The 25,131-nt window shown below is 58.7% G+C and overlaps 6 protein-coding genes across 6 annotated transcripts; 4 read left to right on the top strand and 2 right to left on the bottom strand.

Annotated features, from left to right (window-relative positions):
- Nucleotides 1–341: 341 nt before the first annotated feature.
- On the top strand, nt 342–5,011 carry C8Q71DRAFT_765927 (uncharacterized protein). The gene is made up of 10 exons (XM_047924164.1): nt 342–740; nt 893–1,652; nt 1,699–2,223; nt 2,273–3,502; nt 3,551–3,784; nt 3,844–3,897; nt 3,949–4,107; nt 4,158–4,271; nt 4,324–4,382; nt 4,443–5,011. Exons 1-10 carry the CDS (start codon nt 406–408, stop codon nt 4,849–4,851), a joined length of 3,879 nt encoding a protein of 1,292 aa, XP_047777882.1. The 5' UTR covers nt 342–405; the 3' UTR covers nt 4,852–5,011.
- A 2,024-nt stretch (nt 5,012–7,035) lies between these two features.
- Nucleotides 7,036–8,703, top strand: C8Q71DRAFT_765924 (uncharacterized protein). The gene is made up of 4 exons (XM_047924163.1): nt 7,036–7,087; nt 7,151–7,509; nt 7,574–8,252; nt 8,314–8,703. The coding sequence occupies exons 2-3, from the start codon at nt 7,193–7,195 to the stop codon at nt 8,244–8,246; spliced, it is 990 nt and encodes a 329-aa protein (XP_047777881.1). The 5' UTR covers nt 7,036–7,087; nt 7,151–7,192; the 3' UTR covers nt 8,247–8,252; nt 8,314–8,703.
- A 24-nt stretch (nt 8,704–8,727) lies between these two features.
- Nucleotides 8,728–10,017, top strand: C8Q71DRAFT_120368 (uncharacterized protein). The gene is made up of 2 exons (XM_047916387.1): nt 8,728–9,255; nt 9,312–10,017. Exons 1-2 carry the CDS (start codon nt 8,957–8,959, stop codon nt 9,964–9,966), a joined length of 954 nt encoding a protein of 317 aa, XP_047777880.1. The 5' UTR covers nt 8,728–8,956; the 3' UTR covers nt 9,967–10,017.
- A 733-nt stretch (nt 10,018–10,750) lies between these two features.
- Nucleotides 10,751–11,565, bottom strand: C8Q71DRAFT_710409 (uncharacterized protein; the record flags this gene model as incomplete). The annotated part of the gene is made up of 2 exons (XM_047920740.1): nt 10,751–11,219; nt 11,276–11,565. Coding segments are annotated over 2 exons (759 nt in total), but the record flags the coding sequence as incomplete, so codon positions are not given.
- Nucleotides 11,566–16,777: 5,212 nt separating this feature from the next.
- Nucleotides 16,778–19,261, bottom strand: C8Q71DRAFT_797579 (HLH-domain-containing protein; the record flags this gene model as incomplete). Its single annotated transcript, XM_047925754.1, has 4 exons — nt 16,778–17,243; nt 17,443–17,683; nt 17,780–18,085; nt 18,145–19,261. The coding sequence occupies 4 exons, from the start codon at nt 19,259–19,261 to the stop codon at nt 16,778–16,780; spliced, it is 2,130 nt and encodes a 709-aa protein (XP_047777878.1).
- Nucleotides 19,262–20,210: 949 nt separating this feature from the next.
- On the top strand, nt 20,211–21,617 carry C8Q71DRAFT_120086 (uncharacterized protein). The gene has a single exon (XM_047916386.1). The coding sequence runs from the start codon at nt 20,546–20,548 to the stop codon at nt 21,431–21,433; it is 888 nt and encodes a 295-aa protein (XP_047777877.1). The 5' UTR covers nt 20,211–20,545; the 3' UTR covers nt 21,434–21,617.
- The last annotated feature ends 3,514 nt before the right edge of the window (nt 21,618–25,131 follow it).

Raw genomic sequence — 25,131 nt, 5'->3', positions numbered from 1 at the left:
GCTTGATGTTCCCATTTCACTTGGTGGACTGGAGGTAATGGACGACTCACCCGATGATGCACTATGTAACCCCGAGATTTTGCGACGAGGTGACTCGGACAGCCCGGAGAGTATTTCAGATTGATCTAGTTGTGGGCTTTCTATGCACTGCATGTTCAGGTAGGTAGAGCAACAGACAATGAAATGAGACGTACTGTGCTTCTCGTCGCAGCGAGACTTGTGCTCGGTACAGCCTGGTACAGCGGTATCCGGCGCGAGCGGTGGTCAGCAAGATCGGAGATTAGGCGCCTACAACAGCCCAAAATCACGTGTGGGCTGAAGCGCGACCGTACGCCGCAACTTACAGCGCCTTGAAGTGTCCGAGTCTGCTCCGTCGGGTCGCGGTCTTGTCCTCCCTCCCTCGCGATGTCGGAAGATGACGATCACGCTAGCGTGGACGACCAGAAGACTGCAGCGTCTACCTCTGACGCGGCCTCGCTTCCCCCAGCCAAGGCGGAGGGGCCAACCCAGCAAAACCCCGACCCAGCCGTGCCACCCAGACCGCACACTCGCGATGCACCAGCGGAGCCTCCCTTGGCTCAGCAGAACATGTCTGACGCACCTTTGAATATGGCTACGGAACGCCCGCTGAACGTCACGGACGCACTGACATATCTAGACTCCGTCAAGATGAAGTTCCAGGATAAGCCGGAGGTGTACAACCGGTTCTTGGACATTATGAAGGATTTCAAAAGTCAAATGTGAGTCTCCTATCTCTTTTGTATACGCCTTCCTACTCTGTCGCGCAGGATGGCCTGGTTTGCGACAGTTCTCGGTCAGGTCGCGGCCAGTGGCACGAGGCTCTCTACGACATCGACATCGCATACATTTGCTGACTTGTCATTCTCAACAGAATCGACACACCAGGGGTCATCGAGCGAGTGTCGAACCTGTTCCACGGTCACCCAACACTCATTCAAGGATTCAATACCTTCCTTCCCTCCGGCTACCGTATTGACTGCACGACGGACGCACAGAATCCCAACTCGATTACGGTGACCACCCCTGCCGGCATCACGACGCAGACCACCAATGGCGCATTCTCGTTCGGGATCGGTAGCACCCGCCCCAATGTGCCACTCGAGCCTGAACACGCCCCAGCGCCCCCGCCCCTCCCCGACGTCAACCTGGAGCCTGCGCTCGCATACGTCCAGCGTGTGAAGACGCGGTATGCGAACGAGCCGGACAAGTACCGGCGGTTTCTCGAGATCCTGAACCCCAAGTCGGGCAGCGGCATGCTCAGCCATGAACTCCGCGAACTGGAGCACTGGGCGGTGGCGTCCCTGTCCGCGGGGTACGCACAGGGCGAGGTCGTGCAGCGGCTGGGTAAGCTGTTCGCGGACGCGCCGAGCCTCATGAAGGACTTCGTCGAGTTCTTGCCGGACAGGCAGACGAGGGAGATCGAGCTCGCGAAGCTGGCTGAGCTGCAGGAGAGCCGGAAGGCAGGGACGCCCGCAGGTGAGTCGAAGTCGAGGAAGAAGGGCGAGGGCTCTGCGGCATCTGTGGCATCTGCGCCTCCGAAGAGGAAGCGGAAGGTAGCGGAGCGGGACAAGGATGACAAGAAGGAGAAAGAGAAGGAGAAAGATAGCGGTACGAAGTCAGTCGCGAGCAAGGTATGAGAGCCGTACAGAATACAATCGTCGACTGAGTACGAAGTAGACCAAGAGATCGCGCCCGTCACAGGCACATGGCAGCGATGCTCCCTCTCCGGCGGTCTCACAGCGAGTTGCAGCGGGTCCATCCTCCCCACGTCGCCCAGCTCAGGCCCATGCCCCTCAGCCACACGCCCATCATGCACAACCTGGGCCGTCGATGCAGGGTGCACCGCCCGTAGCAGTCGCACCACCGGCGCCTCAACCACTGAGTCCAGCGGATGAGACGCAGTTCTTCGACCGCGTCAAGCGCGCTCTCGACAACCGCGAGGCGTACAACGAGTTCCTGAAGCTAGTCAACTTGTTCACTCAGGATATCATCGACACTGCACGTCTTGTTCGGGAGGGCAGGTCCTTCCTCGGAGACGGGGAGCTCATGGCGCAGTTTATGGAGATCCTTGGGTGGGACGAGATGCGCGACCGAGTTGCTGTCGCGGACGATGTATGGACACGCCCGATGGTGGCACTGGAGAGGCCCAGCCGTAACCAGCTGAACATCCGATACGGTAGCTACAGGAAGCTCCCTCAGAATGTGAGTGCTTTCCGCAAGCCACCCCAATTGGAGGCTTATGGGACTCCAGGAGGTCAACGTGACGTGCTCAGGCCGTGACGAGATGTGCAAGTCCGTGCTGAACGACGAGTGGATTTCGCAGCCGACGTTCGCGAGCGAGGACACGGGCTTCTCAACACACCGGAAGAATGTGTACGAGGAGGCGCTGCTCCGGAGCGAGGAGGAGCGGCACGAGTACGACTTTTACATCGAGGCGATCAGCCGGACGATTGTCATGCTCGAGCCGCTGAACAACAAAATCGCGCAGCTCAGCCCCGAGGAACGCAACGGTTTCAAGCTTAAGCCGAACCTCGGCGGTGCGGGCAAGAGCGTGCACTTGCGCGTGCTCAAGAAGATTTACGGCCGCGAGGCGGGTATCGAAGTCTATCAAGCAATGCAGGATGTGCCTGCGTTCGCGATCCCCGTCGTGCTTTCCCGCCTGAAGGTGAAGCATGAGGAGTGGCGGCGGGCGCAGCGCGAGTGGAACAAGATCTGGCGCGAGGTGGACGCGCGCAACTACTACAAGTCGCTCGACTACCAGGGCATCACGTTCAAGACGACGGATAAGAAGGCGATTACGACCAAGGCGTTCGTGAGCCAGATCGAAGCTGCGCGGGACGAGCAGATGGCGAAGCGTGCAGCGCTGATCGATCCGCTATTCGCGCGGACGCGCCCACGGCATCAGCTCGAGTTTGTGATTGAGGACATCCCTGTCCTCCAAGATGCGCTGAAGCTCACGCTGTCATTTTTGGACCGCACGTCAGGTCAGATCAATGCCGCAGATCGGAAGAAGATTGAGACATTCCTCAGGGCCTTCGTCCCGACCTTCTTCGTTCTCGAGACCGCGCAATTCAATGCCGCGTTCGTGCCGCACGAGACGAACGAAACCGACATGGAGGTGGACAGCACCACGGACGACTCAGACCCGTTAGCGACTGCGCGCCTTGGCAAACGGAAGGCGAACGGCGCCGCGTCCGGCGGCGACCTCCGGAAGAAGCTATTGAAGAGCGAGCAGGCGAAGTCGAGCAGGCGGACACGCGCGCAGGGCACCGGTTCTCCATCTGTGTCACGATTTGCGTCGCCCGCGGCCTCCGACACCATGCAGGTTGATAGCGAGGAAATTTCCCCGGACAGTGATTCAGTGAGCAATGGTGCTGTGGCTACTGCTGGGCCAAGCAGTCCGACTGGGGAGAAGCCTGTGAGACGACGGTATAGCTTCTTCACGAATACTACGTTCTACGTCTTCTTCCGCCTGCTCGAGGTAGGCTTGGCCTTTTCCTGCCCGGACCTCTTGTTGACCCTTTCGCAGCTTCTATGCTCTAGGCTGCTATACTACCGGGACCTTGCCGCCAAGATTGCGGATGACCCCAAGACTGTGACAAGGCCCGGTCAAGCCACCACCGATTTGGGCAGTCTACCCGAGCACGCGGCGAATGCTCGCCATTTTTACACGCTGATGCTTGAGTCTTGTGAGAAGCTCTTCGACAACCAGCTCGAGCAGGCCGTCTTTGAGGATCAGATGCGATGGATGTTCGGTCCACAGGTGTGTATATCCATAGTTTTCAGGAACATACTCGTTCCCTCCCTAATCGATGTCAACAGAATGCGTACAAGATGTTCACCGTCGACCGAGTGGTTGGAGCCATCATCAAACAGGTAAGGTCATTATTCCCAGGATCGGCATAGCTATACCAACCCTTCGTACAGGTCCAAAACGTGTTGAGTGATACAAAGAGCCAAGAACTCTTCGAATTCCTTCGTCGGGATCGGGAGCTTGTCTCGCCCACGACGCAAGACCAGATCAATGCCCGACGGAACACGGAAAGGGTGGTTGGGCCCGACGAGAACATCTTCCGAATAGACTGGGTAAGTCATGGTACATGTGTTGTATGTTGTCGTTGACGCGCGCGTTACAGCTGCCCGAGAGCAAGACTGTGACTGTCCAACTCTTTGGCAAAGACGACTCAAGGTTTGTCGACTCGGAAGCGCTCACAGGACGGTGGCAGACATATGTCCAATCATTCGTATCAGTGAGTGAGATGGTTCGAAGCAGCATATAACACTGCTCAATGGTACCCTCAGGACGAACGGACACAAGGTGTATCGTCCCGTGCAGGTTCCAAGCGACCGTTCCTCCGCAAGTGAGTCATGTCCTGGGTAGCCAAATGGCATCTCATGTTGATAAACTTGTTTGCTTCTAGATCGCGATTCCCAACTGCTACGACGGGTGACGTGCCCGAAGTCATTGCGCATGGCGGACTGGAGATCAAGGTCTGCGTGCGAACGTACCGGTTCTTCTTCGTGTCGCACACGGAAGACTATCTGTGGCGCGTCGTCGGCTCCGAGGACGTTTCTACTGCGCGTGACAAGGCAAAGACACAAAGCGTCAGACGACGGCAGTGGTTGGAGCGATTTGCTGGGCAGCGGGACGAGCCGCAACAGCGCAAAGAGCTAAGCAATCCCGATCCTGTTGTCTCTCCTCCAGCTTCGGACACCACGAAGAAAGCTGCTGAAGAAAATCAACTTGAGTCGGATGCCCCGCCGCCCGAAATTACACCTTCCCCCCCAAAACCAGACGAGGCTACTAACCACACTTCCGGGTCTTCGTGATGCGCTGTTCCCTCTTTCGATCCCTTTGTAGTCCGTTTGTATGGGAGCATGCGTTGTTATATACCTTTCGCATTTCGTAGTTCCCCATGTTGTATTGCTGTGTGTAAGATAATATCAGCCCACTTAGATACTAGTACTAGTAGTCGGCTCGAAGCGTGGCCTCAGCACTGACAGGATTTGAGTAAGTACTTTGAGCGCTTGAGTGCTTGAGCGCCCACGTGCTTGCTGGCGACGCGTCGGCGGCGTCGTGACACGTCGTGCAAGACGACCGCCCTCCTCCCCTCAGAAAGGTCGTCCTAGTGGGCTGCCTACGGGAGACTACGTCGTGCACGACTCGGAAGACAAAAAAGCCGTGCAACATCTCACACAACTCGCTGCATCTTAATTTGTCTCCCGTAGGCAGACCCTAAAGAAGACCTCTTTGAGTGAGGGAGAGGACGCAGACCCTAAAGAAGACCTCTTTGAGTGAGGGAGAGGACGGTCTTCTAAGGGTCTGCTTCAAAACGCGCCCCCAACACCGGGACAGGCCCTTTGCTACGCATTCTGTGATGGCCGTGCAATGCCGACGGCTACGCCGGCTCGGCGGGTGGCAACGGCAGATCGGCGGGTGGCTGGAATGAGATCTATCACGATATATTGGATGATACCTAAACTAATGAACCGTATCCGTCATACTGCTTGGGCGCAACATGAATATATCTCATTCCTGACCTACACATAGCCCCGGAAGCTCTTTGCTGGCCATGCAGCCCGAATATGCACCAAACACACCTCCATTTCCGAACCAGTTCCCGGCAAACCAGAGACCATACGACTACCATCCCGCCGCTCAGGCACCATGGGCCGTCCCAAGCCATCCGTTCCCAGAGTCACCTCTGTACTATAGTTCAAGTTCATCTACATCGCATGTATGTGTCAGCTCACGAGTCACTGCTCAGAATAATTAACTGACTCACTTTATGACCACAGTACTACTCGAGCGTCTTGCTGACGTATGACTCGCTAGATATTCAGGTGAAGACGCGGACACGGTCCTTGTAGCCAGGTAAATGTTTCGCCTTCCGCCGTAGATATGATAATATGCGGTGAGCAAACGATATGGTCTCGCAGAAGATGATGACGCGCCGGTCGCCCTCGAGCACCCAGTCGAGTTCAGGGAACTCTCGTGAAGTGGGTCCAGCGTCCGTCGTCCGGAAGATCCAGCGAACGTCGTACCGCGCGTTCGAGCGGCGGATGACGTGGCACTGCCGCATCCCAAGGAACTCCATGACGGTCTTTGTCTGCGGACCCGGGCAGATTGTAGCGGTCAACGCGATGAGAATAGGGTTACCTGGCAGCCGAGCGCGAACGTTTCCGATCTCCCGAAAGAGTGGTCGGAATTGGGCTCCCCAGCTATCCAGAAGGTGGGCCTCGTCGACATTGAGCGCCATGATGCGCGCTGCAAAGGACGGGTCATTGATGAGCGAGAAGAATCCAGGCGTGGCAAGCTGTTCTGGCGACAGCAGAATCACCGCCTTCTTGGAACGACCAACCTTCCAGAGGTTGCCATCGCGCCGCACTGCGGCTGCCGCCTTCGTGGTGTTCGCATTGATTACTAGGGTACTGAGGCCTGCGGCCTGGAACTTCGGTTCCTAGGGTAAGAGAGTGAGACACAGACTAGATAAAATTATAGAAGACTCACCATGTCATGCTCCAGTGCTTTCGTAGGGCAAACAACAAGCATACATGGGTCCGCTTTGAAGCGCGTCCGTAAGGCTCCCGGGCACAGCGCCGGGTCATTTGCGATCGCCTGAGCCACGAGGATGTAGACAAGCAGAAAGCCCGTCTTACCAGATCCTGTAGGCGTAATCGCGAAGACGTCAATGCCGTCCAAGGCTTTGCAAGCCCCTTCGAGTTGGTAGTCGTGCGGGTCCCACGGCAAGCTCTTCGATGCGATGTTGCGGCAGAACGCGATGCCGTCAGGGGAGCTGAACGATGTAAAAGAGGGTGATGACGGCCCTTGTGTATCAGGGCCTTGCATTATATTAGAGCAAGGGTACTGTACATAGGATTTGGGCGGAAGTAAGGGTAGGGCGAACACAGGCGACGCGACGCGTCGAGCGCGTCGAGATTCGTGCACGCGTTTCGGAGATCAAGTCGCTTATGTAACTCCGCTAACAGGCTGTCCCGGTGTAGGGCAGTCATTTTGAAGCAGACTACATCTTAATTGCAGTCTGGTCGATCTTCAAGGTCGTAGGTGTGCCATGTCAAACTTGCGGCCCATACCTTATCCGCTAACCCAGAACACCCCGTACTACAGGCCGCGCGAGGCGGGAAATCGTACTGTATCGGACTACCCCCCATGTCGAACGCAAGGAATCGAAAACGCCCGCGCACTGACAACAAAGACCATGTTGGGCAGCCCATCGAAACAAGTCAGGGCTTTACTCCAGACAAAGAAGTATATTTTGCCGACGGCAACATCGACGTTATAGCGGAGAGGACCGCTTTTCGCGTACATCGCGGCGTGCTCTCCGCTCACTCCGAGGTCTTTCAAGACATGTTGTCGATCCCTCAACCGGAAAGCACGGGTCATGGCCATGACGTGCCGATCGTAGAAGTCACAGACGCCGCTGACGAGATGCGGCACTTGCTCCTCGTTCTCTACTATCGCAATGAGTACGCGGCTTATCCTTGATGCATACATGACTGGGTAGGATTGAGCTCAACTGTTCTTACACAGAGACTTCAGGTCGCAGAAACCAGCAATCTTTGGCGTGGCTAGCTGCCTCGTCCGCCTGGCACACAAATATCAGATCCAGAGTGTACTGGACGACGCAATGGGTCGCATCAAAGGATTTTACCCGTCGGACCTGGACGACTTCAAGAAGGTTTTCGATCGACAAGCTGCGAACACTGCCTTGATTCATGCCGAACCCGATTGCATGGAGGTCGTCAAGCTCGCACGGCTCGTTGGAGACATATCGCTACTACCAGCAGCATTCTACCGCTGCTGCCAGCTTTCGCCGAGCTTCCTGCTCGGAAAGCAACCCGACGGAACGTTCTCGAATTCGCATCGCCTCCCGGACGAGGACATCGGGCGGTGCATGGCAGGCAAGGCTTACCTGACAAGTGCACGATCGTTTGTACTGCATGAAATGCGGGGAAAGGGTCGGTCGGTCGATTGTGATCGAGAAGACTCATGCGACCAAGCTTTCGACAATATGTTGGGTGAGTTGGACTTAGCACCGTCGGCTTCCCCGCACCGGTGGTGCAACCCTTTCGAAGTCGGGGACATGCCCTACTGGAGTGAGGTGCTGTGTGGGTCTTGCGGAACAGTCGTCAAATACAGGCTGGACCATGCAGAACAGACCGTATGGAGCACGCTCCCAAGAGTTTTCGATCTGAAGGAGTAGTACCAGGTATGTTTTAGTAAGTTCTTTCTCGCTTTGACAACAATGCTGATATCCATGATGTCACCAGCAAGTGGGCCGCCCTTTCGAGGCCGTGCATCCGGAACAATCTGTGTAACGACAAGTGCACATGCGTTTGGGCTGGAGAGCCTTCTACTACTATTCAAACATAGTGATACTGGCATCTGCAGCATGAATCACCGTGACGACCGTCTGTCGACTTCTAACAGTCGCGTGAAGGTTGTCGTATGAACTCTATTTGTACCGGTGTAGCCCGTTGAACTGTGTATTAACATTGCGGCTGCTTCCAGTATGTCTTAAACATACTCTAAACACGATCTTTCTGAGGAAAGGGAGTTCCGGTTGTACAGACCGCGTCACAAACGAGAACGAGAAGAATTCGGATGATGAATATGTAGGTCGGCTCAGCCTGTACGATCACGTGCCCGCGTTATGCACCCAACAATCAGCATCTTCCGTCCTACTAAAGCTGAAGCTCTGAAGCTTGAAGCTTGAAGCTTGAAGTCTCAGATCTCATTAATCATTCTCCGGCTGCCACGCACCCGGGTAAGGCAATTGAACTCACTCTTACTATGTACGTGCCGGTGCATACTACATGCTACTAGTATAGCGCCACCCGCTGCTACTGTGACCGTGACTTGAACGCGCTAACATCAACGAACAATAGTGCCGAGTCGAACTAAGTTACAGCAATGTCGACACCGTTGAAACGCCCACGTGTCGACAGCGATCCTCAAGAGGATACGAAAACAGGCCTAGTCAAAGACAAGGAAGCGTGGTTCCACGACGGAAACATCGACATCGTTGCGGGCGGGATTGCCTTTCGCGTCCACCGCAGCGTTCTCTCCATCCATTCCGAGCTATTCCGCGACATGCTATCCATACCGCAACCCACGGACAAGGGAAGCTCCTGTGACATCCCGTCCGTGGAAGTCACAGATTCCGCAGACGACATGCGGCACTTGTTACTCGCTCTCTACTTCAATAACGAGTACGCCGCACCTCCGTGCCTCGCATCTGTTGACTCATCTATCGTCCACGGACCAGGTGCTTCAGACCACACAAGACCGTCAAGTTCAAAGTTGTCGACTCACTTATCCGCCTTGCACACAAGTACCAGGTCAAGAGCGTGTTGGACGATGCCATGACCCGCCTGAAGGCATACTACCCAGATGACATGGATCAGTTCATCAAAGTGCTGAACGATCCGCCTGTCTCCCCCCTTCTGCAGCACGACTCTATGGACTCTCTTCAAGTCATCCGAATCGCACGGCTCACCGGGGACACAGCACTCTTACGCCCCGCGTTCTACCTCCTGTGCCAGGCTATAGACTACCCGGGCCCTCAGACTGACCGTGCCAGTGACGGACCGACGGACTCCGACGAAGACATCGCACGGGCCATTGTGGGTATCAAGGGTATGCAAAGGGCGACCGACGATGTGCGTGAGGAGGCTTCCGAGCCATGCGGGTCAATGGAATGCTACATGTCTCAGTGTCGAGGGGCCCTCAAGTCGATCCATAGAACTTACCGTGACGTGTGTGCGGATTCCGAAGACCGTGATGCATTCCGTTGTATGGATCTAGATGATTGGGCGGAGATCCTGTGCAGGTGTTGTATGGAGACTGTCAAGGAGAGGGAGAATGCGGCGCAGTACCGAGTTTGGGAAGACCTACCGACGATATTCAACTTCAGAGTATAGCGTGCGTATTCGGCGTCGTATTCAATAGATTTGGGCCGTGTGTTATCCTCATTCGCTCGGTTCAAAACCCCTGTGATAAACTGAGTCATTGCGCAGCGACGAGGCCATGGGTAAGTGTCATACACGGGATTCATAGTACATGGTCGGCATACAATATGGCTAATCATACAGCATTGAATGACACAAGTAGGCTCAATACCTTGCTCCGGGTCCGCGGCGATCATCATGCGGTAGGATAAAATGCGCCAAACAAAAAGTCGTCGGAACCGATATACCCCGTCTCGTCCTCGTCTCCATTCGTGACATACCGACGCGGAGTGGCGTACTCGCCAGTTTCGTCGTCGGAATCATCATTCACGTCCAAGGTTGCTTCCGTCCCCTCAGCATCCTCCAGGTTGACCGTACCCTCGTCACTGTCGTCATCCTCGCCATCAATGGTATCTTCTTCAGTAGCATCTTCGCCTGTGTCGTCCGAGTCGTGCTCCGGCGGCACGTCGACGGTATGTTGCGGCTCGTGCTCGCCCTTCTCCAGGACGTCATCGCCGGACACCGTCCTGTTGCCCTCGCCTTCGGACCCCACCCACCCCGGGATTTTGAGGTTGAGCATCGCTGGCAGCAGTGCCCAGTGCTTCCGCATCGTAGTGTTCGCGCGCCCGCGGATCATCTCATCACAACTCGCACAAAGCTGAGGGGCCTCCTTTAGTGGATCCACGAACGTCGAGAACAGATCATAGCCGCGGAATGTCCCGCTCTCCACTAGTCGTACGGCCTCGGCCTGGACTTCAAGTGCGTGCTTACAAAACGTTGGGGTACTGCACGCGCGAGCAGTATCGGGTTGCCAGAGTCGTAACATAGAGTTGATGTTCTGGCGCATAACCTCCTCGCGCGCGTCGAAGCAACGCTCGACATCGCCCTCGTTCAGCTTCTCGATGGTGCCATCGGAGAGGGTCACGCCACGCAGGAGATCCTTCGAAGAGAGTTGGCAGCACATGTAGAGTGCTGATGGGAGAATGGTCAGAGTCCCTGTCAGGCGTGCTAGATTGACCGCGCCGACAGCTTCCTCTGGCATGACAGATATGAGAGGGGTCCCATAGCTTGCGTGAGCCACTAGCCATTCTTTGAGATTATCGCTGAAGAACGACACTAGTCGCTCCATCGCCTTTGCGCAGATGTCTTGCCTTTCATATTTATGCCCCATTCGGATCCATGATGCCACGAGAGGAAAGTCAACCCGCTCACTGGCTTGTAAGCGCCTGATGGGGTGTTTCAGTCAATAAGAACACTGGGGAGGACGAAGATGAGCACTCACTTTGAGCCATGTATCGCCAACCGCAGTAGGCGGGCTATATCTTCTGCCTTGTCTGTGAGGCGAACAACTTGGGCCCCATCAAATCCCTCCGTGGGCGCCGCAGGTTGTGGTTCGTCGAACAGTCGCCCGAAATACGCTGAGAATTCGCTCAGCAGCCCTTTGTGCAGTCGGAAAGCGATATTATCTGCCACGAGTACGACGGTGCCGCCATCGAACCAGATATTGCGATCCTTTGTTGGAACGAAGTGTCCATCCCTCCCGCGTACATCGTCCGTACGCGGTCTTTTCATTACCCGTTTGCTAGAGGGGGAGTCCCCGACTCCGATCGCCATGCCGATACCTACGTCTTGTGTTCAGCAATCATGGAGATTCTTGCGTTAAAGAGACGGACCTTTCTGCGAATAGAGTCAATGACGAGGATCTATCCGCAGACATACGGCGCCTTATATAGAGCTCGAGCAGCATAAAGGAAGCATTCCAGCGTGGACCTACCCATTGTTCCTGGCCGCAGCCATTGGCCTTTTGATGTCAGTCTTGCTTTGTTCCTGTAGCAGCTGATACCTTGCATTATCCAAGGTGCCAGTGGAGGTCCCTTGAAGATTGCAGCTATGCAGCGGCGCGTGGTGTTCATGCCGTCAATGATCAATTGTGCTCTTCTCTCATCATCAGACGTAATCGGGGCCGGGAGAGAAGCAGCGCGGGTCGCGGTGATAGACGTATGTCGGTCCTCGGACAGTATACTGCAGTTCCTTCTGGGACAAACATACTGAACGACATTTAGAATCACGTTCAAATAGGGTTGCCGAAGACGTACCGCCTCCCGACTCGGAGCATGTGTCCAACGCTGCCCTCAGTAGGTGCATGGTGACGCTGCAAAGACATCGATCCCGGGATTCATGCGCCGAAGGGTGCCATGCTGTAGCGAACCCAGTCATCCTTTGCTGAGACATGTCGAAGATCAGCATTTCAGCGTTGCGTCTACGCCCAAGTTCGTGTGTCTCCCAAAGGCTTGAACGGTCGCCGCGTGAGTGGTGAGAATTCGGTCTTTCTGTTTCGTCATGAGCGTATTGACAATATTGGGCCATAGCTCATCATATTCCGGCCTGGGTGGAAAGGCAGTTCCATGAAAGTGGGGAGCCGGTGAGCGATGTCTGTACAAGGTACGGTAGCATGCCAGCGCGCATGCGCAAAGGCCAGTACGCGTGAGACAAATACGGTACAAGCACGTCACGGTCACGAGACCGAACATGGTCGCGTTCTGAATGCCTCTTCAAATTTCAGCCACTGCCCCATGGTCATTTCCACCCATTCCTTCGATTTTCATCGTCAATCAAGGCTTTCGCTCAATGTACCAAGAATAAGTTTGGAACGTCTGCGTCGGCGGCTTATGACCATGCACAGAAACACTGTCCGGCCTCCGAGTGCAACCGTGAGTCCGTGACTGTCGCCGCACAGATGCCAGCGACGGGAGATGTGCCCGCTAGTAGCTACATCGATGCTAACATTCGAGGAATCTTACCGAGTGCGTCTGATTATTTGGCCTTGTCTGTCGCTAACCCTTGTTATCAGAAGGGTTTCAATTTGGGTGCCGGGACATCCAGGTTCATCCCTGCGCAACTCACCTGTGCGGCAGCCGTCTTTGAGGCACATCCGTTTATAGAGCTGGATGACACAGCTCAGGCAAGCCCTTTCACTGATAACGGGCCTCAACAAGGTCATAGAGATCGATAAGGAGAAGCCAACGAAGGCCATGGATGCGAAATATGCCTTCATGACGGTGAAGTTCTTCCCTTACCGGGCAAGGCGCCTTCCGTATCCGTCGATCCAGCTATGATTCGCCGTCAAGTACAGTGGGTTCTTGGTGAGTTCTCTAACATCTGCCTCTTCTGTGTATGTTCTCATGTTCGTGGCATACCTACCCTAACGAACATCTCGTAGGTCCGTATAACGGTAAATTACAGCACTATCGATCAATATCCATTTGGGCAGACAATTCCAACAGAACTGGAATCGTGTCCGCTATCTCTACGTGAGGTAATGAATGACACACCGTCAATTCTTGTGCGCAGAGTCTCGTACGACATCTGCTCGTTCCTCAAACCGGCGAAAGACCAGCTTCGCCGTGGCAGCGGGTACGTTTGATACGTCTGGAGCAGCCAGGTCTCCTCATCAATGTATCTTGGTGAGGTTCTACCACTGACCGGCTCTGTGGTGAACAGGTTCATCTTCGCAATGTCGTAAGACACAGAGCAGGTCAGGGTCTTGGATCTTATGAGCCATCGAGGTGTGGAAACAGAACGGCTCTCCGACGCAGCCGTTCCAATATTCCTGCTCTCTCTCGAAAGACTCCAGATCGAAGCGACGTCCCGAACACATTCTTTTAACGATCGGTGCGTGTTACGAACGGCACCGTAATAGTCGCACTCTTGACTGACTACAGACTCAAATACCTCGCCCATTCGCGCAACCACAGCTTCCTCGACACTTCTCGTTAACCGCGAGAGCTTGGAGCGACGCGTATGACTTCTTCTCGCGCACTTAGGCAAGGAGGCGACCGCAGGTGCCTTGATGGTTTCGTCAAAAATACGTACGCCGCGGTCCGCGCATCCCCTTCCAGCGTCTTGCTGCCACCCAATGTACACTGTACAGTGTAAGTAGCCCTTCTCCATCTCCGCGGGGACAGCACCGAGGCTTCCTCTGTGTCAGCGACCAGCGACATCCATACGCCGTCCGGCGTTCACTGCCAACGCTCACACACCAGGACTCCTATCGCGGCGCGATCGCCTCCTCCTCCATCCTCGCCGACAGTTATCTGATTGATCCTTATTCGCTGTTGGCGTGTGTGCGAGGGGCGCGCGAGCATCGCGGCTCCGAGAGCTGCGCCCGTTTATGGTGATTGATCCCTCCGGTCGAATCTAAGGCGCGCTGAATGCGGCGGCCGAGTTCGCTACCGCGGCAGCTTGGGTCGTCTATTAGTGATCCCGCCCTGGTCCATGCAGCGCCCTTCCCCCGACAAGGTCGATGGATGCTGGGGACCTCAAGTCCCCCGAGCAAGCTCAGCACATTGCCATGTACAGTGACCGGACACTGTCCAGCCGGCTACTCTACCGGTCTCGTCCCAGGGTTTGAATCTCCGGCGTACAAGAACAGCAACGTGCTGACATAGAGGGGTCGAACGATTGGTCCACTCCTGCCCCTTGGGGCGACCACAGCGGCTTGAACTCGTCCGCGCAGTCTCTTCCAAGTCCTCCCTCGGAGTTCCTCCAGCCTTCGCCCTCTACCCTCCGCGCACCAAGCCTATACTACACCAGCAATCACATCGCCCTCCGTACAAGTAAGAGTGCTTACTGCCCACCTCCGTCATAGGCTCGGTGCCAAGCATATGCAGCCAAAAGTTGGTACCCCTGCCCCCAAACCCAACCGCTGCCGAAGAAAGTCCGTGTGTACGAAACGCCCGTAGCCCCACTTCTTCACAGCATACACAGTCCAGAGCGCACGGCAAGTGTCTCCGGCCGCTGCAGCAACTCTCCCGCGTCCCTCAGCGGCCACGCGATGCGGGGAAGGTTATGCCGTCTTCGCTGACGTACGGGGCCATCCTTCTTGCCCGTCCGCGAGGCCCGGAAAGCGTACAGGGCGGATGGTGCTCAGGAGAGCTCGTATCGCGGCCAATAACCGTCCATGTCATGGCCCATCAGCGCACTGTCACATACTGTCATTGTAGGCACGCACCCGCGGGGGCGTCGCACCCGCCGAGTCCGGGCAAAACAATAGGCACCAGTGATGACGACGGTGCTTGTCCACTTACTGCCTCCTTACTCTCGAGTCTGACACAAGCGCGGCCCAGTCCAATCCCATCCACTTGCATCCCATCCAACCCTATCCGCACAGATACGTCGGAGATCGTCCAGTCGAGCCCTCCCTCCTGCCCCTGCTGTCAGCTAGAGTCCCCATGCCTCCCCTTCACCGCTGCCACGACGCTGCGCGGCTGAGCTAAGCTCCTGCTTCCGGGGGCGTCCTGTGCGAACGGACGTAAGCACGCATCCACTGGAGCCCTGCGTGCGTCCTTCTGGCCTGCGCTGAGTCCTCACCGCCCGCCCAATTGCAATCGCCCACCGCCAGGGCCCGGCCCCCGGGTGCTTCTGGGCTGGGAGAACCGCGCTGCTCCCGGCCGTCCCTGGTTCCCCGCACGCACCCCGCATTACCTTGTTTTGATCGCCCTACTTATCGCCATCGATCGCGGGGTAGCCTGGGGAAGCTGCGTGCGCCGACGTCTGTGAAGAGCAAGAGGCGTGCCAAGCGCTGCGCGCCGCGGCCGGCCACTAGCCCGCCCCGCACTGCGCATGCTCTTCGCGGTCGCGGCCCCTGTTCCCCCTGCGTACGTCGCTGCGAGTGTGGTAGGTTGAGCTACATTAGCCCCGCAACGCCGGCTCAACCATTCGATCGCTCCACCGATAGCTCGATGGGCTGATGGACGAGGGACGGATTTGGCCCGCATGAGAACAAACGCACGGATCGAGGGCAAGGTCGTGCGCCCAATTACGATTACGAGGACTACGAGACTTCGTAAGCTATACATACAGTGCGTATCCCGGTCGCGTACTTTGTAAGGCGATATTACAGTAGTGATGACGGCGCGGCGGAGAGGGAAGGGGGTAAACGGATTTGTCTGACTACCGAAGCGGCTGCGTGCGGCGAGGGGGACGAGAATCCCGGATCACGAACTGTATGCCATGAGACTCGAACGGATGCCATACCATGCAAGTGGATGCCAATGAGTATAGTGTACAAGTGCAGAGTTCACACACACCCTATACGTGATTCTGAGCCGTAACGCGGATCCGGAGCAAGCCAACGAGCAGACGGGACCAGCACAAAACTATCTTACAATGCACGACTTCGACAACGATGAGAGTAGAGAAGATAGGTGAGATAGACGGGGAAGCGCGAACGTGGGGAGGGAAGGGTGTTCAGAGGAAACTCGCAGGGGAATAATGACACGGAAAGCACACGATTAAGCACCTAGTGGGCGGTAAACGGGGACGAGACGGCAAGATCGTGGATGATGAGTACGCGAGCGGGCGGGCGACGTACATTCTTTTGCGAGGCACGTCGGCGGCACTGCCACGGCATAACTAAATCAAGAGCAGAGCAAAAATACAACCAGCCGCGGATGTGAGAGGCGGCGGTAAGCGGAGATGGAGGATGGATATGGAGCAAGCGACCATGCGAGGAGCGGTGGGGCGTAACGAGGGCGTGAACGAGCGTGCTGGAGACGTCGGAAGAACGCGCGACCAAGCTGCACGTCCAGTGCCGGCGAACGAGCGGATCGAGGGAGCGTAAACGGAGCCGTGGCAGGTCGTAGTCGTGATCTTCACCGAGCATGAAAAGAGCATATCGTCAGCGAGAGGCGGGACAGGCGGGAAACACATGGACGAGACGGTCAGACACCGGGGCCAGACATTTTCAGAAGATTTTGCGTCTTTTTCGTCTCCGCCCCGGGCGTCATGACGTCTCCATCTCGCCGTTCTCCTCGAGCTTCACCCTCTCCTTCAAGCCCGCTGGACGCCCGTCCCGCCCCTTCCTCCCCCGCAGCTCCTCCTCTCTTTCCCCCTCTCCTTCGTCCTCCTCCTCGCCCATCGCGCTCGGGCTGCTCTTCTCGGTCTCCTCCCCGTCCCCGTCCTGCATGTCCACGTCCGCGTCGTCGTCCATGTCCATCTCCTCCACGCTCGCAAGCTCCCCGCGCGAGAACTTCTTCCGCTTCCCGTTCGCATGCCGGTGGGCCGGGGCCGAGTGCGCCGCGGGCGAGGGCGAGCCGAAGAGCGTGAAGTCCTCTGCGACCTCCTCGTGCAGCACGAGCGCGCCGTCGTCCAGGTCCGAGGACGGCACAGACGACGAGCGGAATGATTGCAGTTGCTGTTCGAGTTCGCGGTTGCGTGAGGCCTGCGCGGAGACGAGCTGCTGGAGGTACCTGTATGCGGGGGAAAATAGCAATCAGCATCGCTCTCTTTCGGTGCGCGAATTTAATGCTACAGCACGCAAATCGCTCGAATCGCGTCATCCGATGGCAATAGATCGGCCTTGCCCGCACAAAAGCAACTGCCAGAGCACGGAAATCCACGCATACACGCAGACTTGCGGCGTGAATGCATAAACAGAAAAATACTCACCGAATATATTCGACGCTCTTCTTCAGGATCATGCCCTTATTCGCCTTGACCGCCGCCGCATTACCATCCTGCCCGTCCTTATCATCACGCTCCGCGCTCCCGTCCTTCTCTTCCTTCTTCGCTCCGGCTGCGTCGAGGTTGGCGCCGTTAACAGCAGCAGCGGACGCCGACGGACCGGGAGCGCCACCGAAGAGCAAATCGTCTGACGACGCCGAGAGCGACGCAGGCATCGTCATCGTCGCTGCATTATCCGGCCCAAGGGGGTTGCCCAATTACCCGAAAACAAAAATAACCGTCAATCACTCGTCCGCGCACCAGCCACCAGAAACGGACGCACCATTCGGGTCCAGCAAACACTCCGGTATCAACGTCGCCAGCTCGCTGATCTTCTCGTTGATGTTGTCCCGCCTGCGCCGCTCGACCGCGTTGTGGCTCTCCCGCCGCCGCCTCCGCTTCTCGCTCGCGATGAGTGCCTGCTTCGTCGCGAGGTCCGCGCCCGGCGGACTCTCGCCCCCCGCGCCCGCGAGGCCCGGGAGGTTCAGCGACTTGCCGAGCGCGCCTGCGGCGGAGGACACGTCCTTCGGCGAGACACCCAGCCCGTTCGCCGGGAGGGACGACGCCCCGGTGAACGCGGAGAAGCCGCCTGGACGCCACCGATCAGCTTGCCGCACTTAACGCCGCAGGAGGAGGGGTGCTACTCACCGTGGACGCTGTCCGGCGTGGGCAGGCTGAACTCGCCCTGCCCGCCGGGGACGAACCAGCCGCTCCCGTGGAGGCCGAGCGGGCTCGCGGGGCCGCGGCCGTTCATGCCGTTCACGCCGCCCATGCCGCCGATGTTGTTGCCGGGGATGATGAGCGGCTGCGTGTGGCCGCGGTGCAGCGGGGGCGGGCTCACGGAGCTGACGCTGCCGCGCTTCGCGCGCGTGCGGCGCGCGGGCCCGCCGTTCGTCGAGGGCGGCTCGCCCTGCTGCTGCGCGGACTGGGACTGGCGGGTCGTGCTGCGCGAGCGCGAGCGCGAGAACTCGGTGGGCGACGCGACGGACACGGGCGAGGGTGTCTGGCGCTGCCCGCCGGGGTGGCCGAGGAGGTCGCCCTGGCCGGGGGTGTTGCCCGCGGTGGAGAAGGAGAGCGAGGAGAGGTGCGAGGAGAAGGAGGAGACGGAGGAGGGCTCGGCGCCGGGCGTGCCGAGCGGGTGGGCGAGCCCCTGGCTGTGTTGCGAGTGCGAGAGCGAGAAGGGCGAGTGTGGCGCGGGTGGCGGCTCGTAGCGCATGGAGGAGCCGAGGGCGGGGAGGGTGCTGTTGAAGTTGCCGTGGGCGAACTCGGGGGCTTGCTGCTGCTGGTTGTTGTTGCCGTTGGGGTTGTTGGAGGAGCCGAGGGAGAAGGGCGACTGCGGGTGGAACGACTGGGAGTGGGAGTGCGCGGAGTGGTGATGGTGGGATGTCGGGGCGGAGATGTCGAAGATGTTGTGTGTGGGCGGACGGTACTCCTCGTACGGATTGCCGTTGTGGGACGCGCCGTTCTGGGTGGAGCGCTCGCTGGACTGGTGCTCGCTGTTGATGAGGCTGGCGAGCTCGTCGGTGAAGTCCATGCCGGCGGCGGTGTCTGCGGAGGCGGGGAACTTGCGGAAGGGGTCGGGGATGGAGAGGAAGGGTGGGAGGAAGAGGTTGTTGGGGTCGAAGTTGGCGGCTGCGTTGCTAGGGGTGCCATTGCTGGACGGGGGGGACGGGGGGTTGTGGGAGGGGGCGGGGGACGGGAGGTGGAAGCCCTCCTGGCGGGAGAGGACCTGGGGCTTGTAGGAGGGGAAGAAGGCGGAGGACATCTCTGCTGCCTGGTGTGCGGGGCAGCGAGCGTGAAAGCGAATCGAGAAGCGGCCGGCCTGCTTATATCACCCCGCGTCCGCCCCTCGGCCCCCACAACACACACAAACACAAACACCCCCAAATATTCCCCGCATCCCCGGCTCCCCGCCGTCTGATCCCCCGCATTCCCCGTCTCCCTCGCCCCGCCCGCCACCGCCGCCTGCCCGCCACCGCCGCCCGGCCCAGCCCAGCGCCGTGCCCGCCCGCCCGCCTCGCCGGCCGGGGCCAGAAACGGAGGCGTCAACGCGCTCGGCCGGCTCAACTCTCACGCCCGCCGGCTGACGTAAAGTGCGAGTCCGGGTCCTTGGACCTTGGCGGGCGAGCGACAGCGACTGCCCGTCGCCCTCCCATCGTCCGCGACGGCAGGGATCAGCTCGGCAGCAGTACCCACGCAGCGGTGCGATCGCGCTATCAGCCTCACACGCGCGGAAGCACCCCGTCATAGTAGGCACCAGCTCAACGTGCGACTGCCCGGACTTCGCCCTCAGATAGCTCGACGGTCGCCCAGCGGTCGCCGGTGCGTCGAAGTCCTCCCCTCGTCCTGCCTTCGTGCGCAAGCTATCCTTGTCCATCATCCAGTCTGACTCACCCTCCCTATCTGTCTGTCCCTAAACTGCACGCCCCGGGTCCCCGTCGCTCCTGGCCCCCTCCCAGGTCCCCGCCCCGTCATCTCGCATGAGCAAGGCCCGGCGCAGACGCACCCCCGATCGCCCGATCGACGCAATTATTGCAGCCATCACGACCCCCGCCCTCGCAATCTCGATCCCCGCCCCTAAGCAAGTGCGGTAGGCTCCGTCCCCAGGGGCACCCGCAGTCTCCACGTCACTCAACGCCCGCCGCCTCGACGTCCTCCTCCTCCCGCGTCCTCTGCCCCCAACAAAGTCCGCACTCTCTTCCGCTCCTCGAGGCTCCCAGTCCCCTCTAGTGCCACCGGCGCACTCGAAGCCACACATCCAACCCTGCCTTCCCTCCAGATCCCCCGCTATCTCATCACCACAGCCCGTCATCGCCCCAGATTCGATGAAGTCGCGCGCGAGCCTATCGTCTTCGCCGGCGCTCGCGAGTGCGGTGGGATAAACGCGCCCGCTGTGATTGGCTCGCGCGCCCGGGCCGGGCTCCCGGGGGCGTTTGTGAGGCTTCTGGCGCCTGGCGCCAAGTACTTACTTGGCTGTGGTGGAACTCTATCGTGGTATGCACTCGCTGTCGTCGTCTCGCTCTGGCTGGGGTGGGGAGTCAGTCGATGGATGTTGCTTGCTGGTGCGCTCGCCGCGTCGGGTCGTCGATGGCCAGTAAGCCTTCGCCCAACTCCGCCTCCAATTGCGGGCTCTTGTGACGGTGCATCGTCTCACACAAGACACGACTTCAGTCTACTCGGGACGGCAAATGGCGCGCAGGGTACGATCCGATACAGAAATGAACCGACGCTGATGACGGCGGCCGGCAGAGACAACGCTAACACTGACGCACCCCAGGAGCTCCCACCACACCTACTGCACAGCGCGACCCCCGGACGGGGTCCCTTCGACATCGCAATCACTCGAAGAACGATCGATGTGGAGCCGCGCGACGGGGAGCTCGAGCTTGAGCCTGGGGGAAGCACCGCCAACTCCGTGGGGACCTGCCAACCGTCCGACCATTCGAATTCGTGCGTCCCCAGGCTCCTGCTCGTTTGGCGCCCTCTGGCTTCGCGAAGGGCTTTGGGCTTGTCGTGCGCGCAGAACCAACGCGGAGGCGCTGGGTGGGCGGTTGCGGCGTGGGTGGACCAGGATTGCTTGCAGCTTCGGTGCTGGGGGCCCGGCACGCTGTGTGCTCTTTCTTCTCTGGTGCATGCAAACACGTCTCGCTCTTCGCTCGCCCGTTCCAAACTTACCCCCCGAGTCTCGACCCGCGGCCACACCCTGCTTGACTCGACTCGGCCGGCACGTCGCCGTCCGACGCGGGGTGGCCTCCGAGTCTGCTCATCCCAACCGTCACTGACAGTGCTAGGCTCCTCCCGTCCGGATCACGGATCACACATAGACGGGGAACGGAGGACGCGCGGGTGGGCGGGCGTCGTCTCCCGGAGTTACAGCGTGCATAATGCTACTGCGCGCGCCCGAGTCTACTGTGACAGCGTCGAACCCCAATGGTGATGCGCAATCCGCGTGTTTATGTCGAGTGTGGGGAGGGCGTTCGTGTCTGTGTCAAATGTGAAATGCGGATGGCTTGCTGTGACTCTAACGTTCGTGGCCACTGGCAAACGCCCTGGGCCTGGCGTTGCGGAGCGCGCGCGCCGCGAGCCTGAGGTGTGGTTTGTGCGGGTCGGACGTGGGATGGCCCGGTACGATCGCGGGTGGACCGTGGACGGAGGGCGGGCGAGGTGCGCATGCGTCCGGTCCCTTAGCCAAGGAGGATGAGATTCGTAGCTGGGCACTCGGTCCGCTCTTGGACACGCTCATAGCATGGATTTGACGAGGTCGCAGACTCAGCGGACCCGATTGTCGTGCGCGTCTGACTAAATATGCTTCCTTTGCAAGTACAGTGCGACGCGACCCACGACATATCCTCACAGCTCTGTGCCCTCCGCCCACAGCACTGGCCGGGCGGCCTGCCGGGACCCCAACGTAGCCGTCCAACTCCCCACAACAAAAGCAGCGCGCGCCTCACTCTGCGATACATTCCTCGGGACGCCACGATTCTTATGGCACCGTGCACCGGAAGGTTGAGCGCGGCCGCAGTGCTCCATGCTCCCAGCCGCCTCGCCGTAAGTACTTACTTGGACTGGGATTACAGCTCGGAACGCGCGCCTCTGCCGAAGTCAAATTCGAACCTTTCATATCGCTTGTGGACCTTCGACGGTGTGGTTTGGGTGCACCCCGGGTGCGAGCGAGTGGGATGCCGGTCGGACTCTGGGGTGCGGGACGGACGTTGCACGACGGGAGTGAATGTCGAAGCTTGAAGCGGAGCGCGTTTGTCCGAGTCGTTCGGTCGGCCGTCGACCGACCTGTATGTGAATCCAGACTCCGGGGATGGCCTCTGTCCGTCCGCGGCATCGCGCCTGCAGTGGAGAAGGGATGCCGACCACTTTGGAGGCCCAGCCGACACCGGGTTGATGTGCGTTTGCAGTGTTGCACGCTCTGCCCGTCCGTTCGAGTATGACTTTGGCGCGCGTTCGGTGCGAGGGTCCGGTCTTCCTGGGCTACTTGCTTAGTTGCATCAGCCCCGCATGTGTCCGGACAGGATGCACAGGCACGGCGATGACATGGGCGTCGACGTGCCAGTGACGATAGGCTTGTGCGAGTTCCGTCCGTTCGCGGGGAGATCTCAGCTGTGGCCGTGGGTCGAAGCTGCGCTGCCAGCTGCTGCCAGTCCTCGCCGACGTCATTTCTAGTGTTCACTGAGTATCGAAGCACTCGCTTCCGAGGAAGATGAAGACGTGGGGATCAGGGAGCCCCAGAGGTTGCATCATCGATTATGCATGTACCCCGGAGATGATTGCTCGACCTTGCCTGTTCGCGGGGGGTGGGGCGCGCGAAGTCGGGCTGTGTCGTAAGATCCGGATGGATGGGATAGGACGAGATGGTCGAGCCTGCTTTGAGCCTACTTACAGATGCGCAGCTGAAATGAGATAGGTGACGTCGGTGGCTTCGTGAGACTGCGAAACTTGTGATTCGCCGGCACGGGCTGGTACATGCACTGCGTCTCCCGGAGTGCGACTGCGGCACCCTGCCAGGATGGTCCGAGCGGGCTTGCTGCTCGGTACATGCGGCTGCGCGGTGTAGAGGGTGGACTGTCCCTTGCCATACTGGGAGGCCGAGTGGCCTCGGATTCGTTTGGATCGGTGGCGTTTGACTCTTTGGCTTCCAATGCGGGGCAGGAACGATCACTGATGCCGCGCCTGTGCCAGTGTGGGGTATGTACCGGTCAGCGTCCAACCTTCTGTCAACGGGCTCAGCACCGGAAAGCGCACCTTCACTACTCCGCGCGGCCAGCACGGCGTCTCTGTCGTCAAGTCCACCGCCGATTCGGAGCTAATTCGTGGTGACGGATTTCCCGTGCGCGTCCGCATTGCCTCCGCATCAGAGCTGCCGTACTGACCCCGCCGCCGTCCATGGAAATGCACTCGTCGGGGAAGGTAGGACTGCTCGTTCCCCATTGACAAGTTGTGCATAAGTCAACTTGGAGGCTATTATGGCCTAATTCAATATGCGGTGCGACTGCCGTCTGATCTTTATACCGATCAATAACAAGGATGTCTTCTGAGTTACGTCTCTGCGTACCATGATGGTCAACCTAAGCTCAACATGCTGTCAACACCGACCGAGCTTGGTTGACCGCGTCTATCAGAATAAGATCGCGTCGTGCGCGCAGTCCGCCTTTGGCGTAGTTGCGCTGATCGCTAGGATAGTGATCACTCTGGATCTTGCTTATACCGGATCAGCAGTCAACCGAGATGCGTATGTTTCTGACCCGACCTTGCGGTAATGTCCCTCGAAGGTCAATGATCCCCACTGCTGAGTCTTGGCACGGATTCGAACGGCGGGGTATACCTCGGCGGGCGACGATGATCTTGGACAAGAGGCATCCGAGTCGAGGACACGCCCGCAATCGGTGCATCCTTCACGCGTTCATTTCCGGCACCTCCTGCAAGCTCACCATCGATGATCACCTATCTGACAATGAGTAAGAGTGAGCGATTGTCGCCGCGGCACTGAAGAGAAGCAGACAGTGGCAGCATGCTGATTGAGCTCCCGCGACGAGCCACCACATAGTCAGCATACCCATCAACGAAAGAGAAACGATGGGACGGCCCTGCCTCGGACCCTTCCGTGCAAGACCGCACCTTCACCTGCTCGGGGCAGCGGAGAATAGTAGGCTGATGTGCGCTGCGCAAACCGGCTGCCCGTGCGGGGTATCAGGGGGAAGGCCGTTCGTCCTAGTGAGGCTTGATCGTGAATCGTGAAGGCACGGTTGTCGTGCTGCCGTGCACAATCTTCCGAATAATAAGCATTGGCCCTGTCTACACGGTTACTCACTTGTCCGGGGAACTACTCCTTCCACCCGAGAGTCATGCTCCTGACGAAGCTACGACTGGTCGATGGGGATCATGTCCCCGGCGAACTTAGGTCTGCAGGATCCGGATCTGCGTGCGGGGGATCAGCGAGGGGACTTGCCTACAGCACCGCCCCGTGCGGGGGGATTGGCGGGGACGATCGCAAATGAGTGCGGGGTCGCTGCGCAGAGCGATCATCCACAGCCATTCCTAGGTCCCTAGGTCCAACCCTGGCGTCGACCCATGTGGGAGTGCTGACGCAAACGTGCCGGAGATCAGAAGCAGAAGAAGGCTGAGGTGCGTCGGACTCAGTCGCTGATACAGCAGTGCGAAGAGCAAAAATCCCCGCGCAGGGCTAGCGTGTTGCCGAACTTCGGATGCGGACGAGGAGCCGGTGCCTGAGAGCACGGTGGAGAATGGACGGCTGCTGCCCGCGCGAAGATCCACGTAGGGTTGTACGGAGTCTTGTCGGACGTCCTAGAAAGACGTCGTGAGGGAAGAGGCAAAGAACGTAGCCTCGATAGAGTTGAAACCAGTGGGACCCAGAGACTGGCGGTACGAGTCACGGCCATAAATCGGCTGCCAGCTCTGGGCCTGAGCTGGTTGGCGCGCGCACAGCGCGTATAGCATCCCTGATGGGCCAGCCGGTATTGCGACCCTGGGAGGTTCACGCCGAACGAGGGTGCGCGTATGTTTTGCGAGGAGAACTGTCCCGTTATGTCTCACCGATACCATGCCATCGGAAGGTTGTTTTAGCCCCGGCATATCTTGCCGGAAGCCCCGGAGGCCCCGGAATGT

This window comes from Rhodofomes roseus (genome assembly GCF_022264815.1).
Source record: "Rhodofomes roseus strain CIRM-BRFM 1785 chromosome Unknown C8Q71scaffold_13, whole genome shotgun sequence".
NCBI lineage: Eukaryota > Fungi > Basidiomycota > Agaricomycetes > Polyporales > Fomitopsidaceae > Rhodofomes > Rhodofomes roseus.
The sequence above is the reverse complement of the archived record's forward strand: the minus strand, read 5'-3'. Positions and strand labels throughout refer to the sequence as shown.

Bases quoted from the DNA above. Each gene is read 5' to 3' on its own strand.
- C8Q71DRAFT_765927 (XM_047924164.1), top strand. From the start codon at position 406: ATGTCGGAAGATGACGATCACGCTAGCGTGGACGACCAGAAGACTGCA. The intron at 741-892 runs GTGAGTCTCCTA...CATTCTCAACAG, and splicing joins AAGGATTTCAAAAGTCAAAT to AATCGACACACCAGGGGTCA. The intron at 4,272-4,323 runs GTGAGTGAGATG...TGGTACCCTCAG, and splicing joins ATGTCCAATCATTCGTATCA to GACGAACGGACACAAGGTGT.
- C8Q71DRAFT_765924 (XM_047924163.1), top strand. From the start codon at position 7,193: ATGTCGAACGCAAGGAATCGAAAACGCCCGCGCACTGACAACAAAGAC. The intron at 7,510-7,573 runs GTACGCGGCTTA...GTTCTTACACAG, and splicing joins GTTCTCTACTATCGCAATGA to AGACTTCAGGTCGCAGAAAC.
- C8Q71DRAFT_120368 (XM_047916387.1), top strand. From the start codon at position 8,957: ATGTCGACACCGTTGAAACGCCCACGTGTCGACAGCGATCCTCAAGAG. The intron at 9,256-9,311 runs GTACGCCGCACC...TCCACGGACCAG, and splicing joins GCTCTCTACTTCAATAACGA to GTGCTTCAGACCACACAAGA.
- C8Q71DRAFT_120086 (XM_047916386.1), top strand. From the start codon at position 20,546: ATGTTGCTTGCTGGTGCGCTCGCCGCGTCGGGTCGTCGATGGCCAGTA.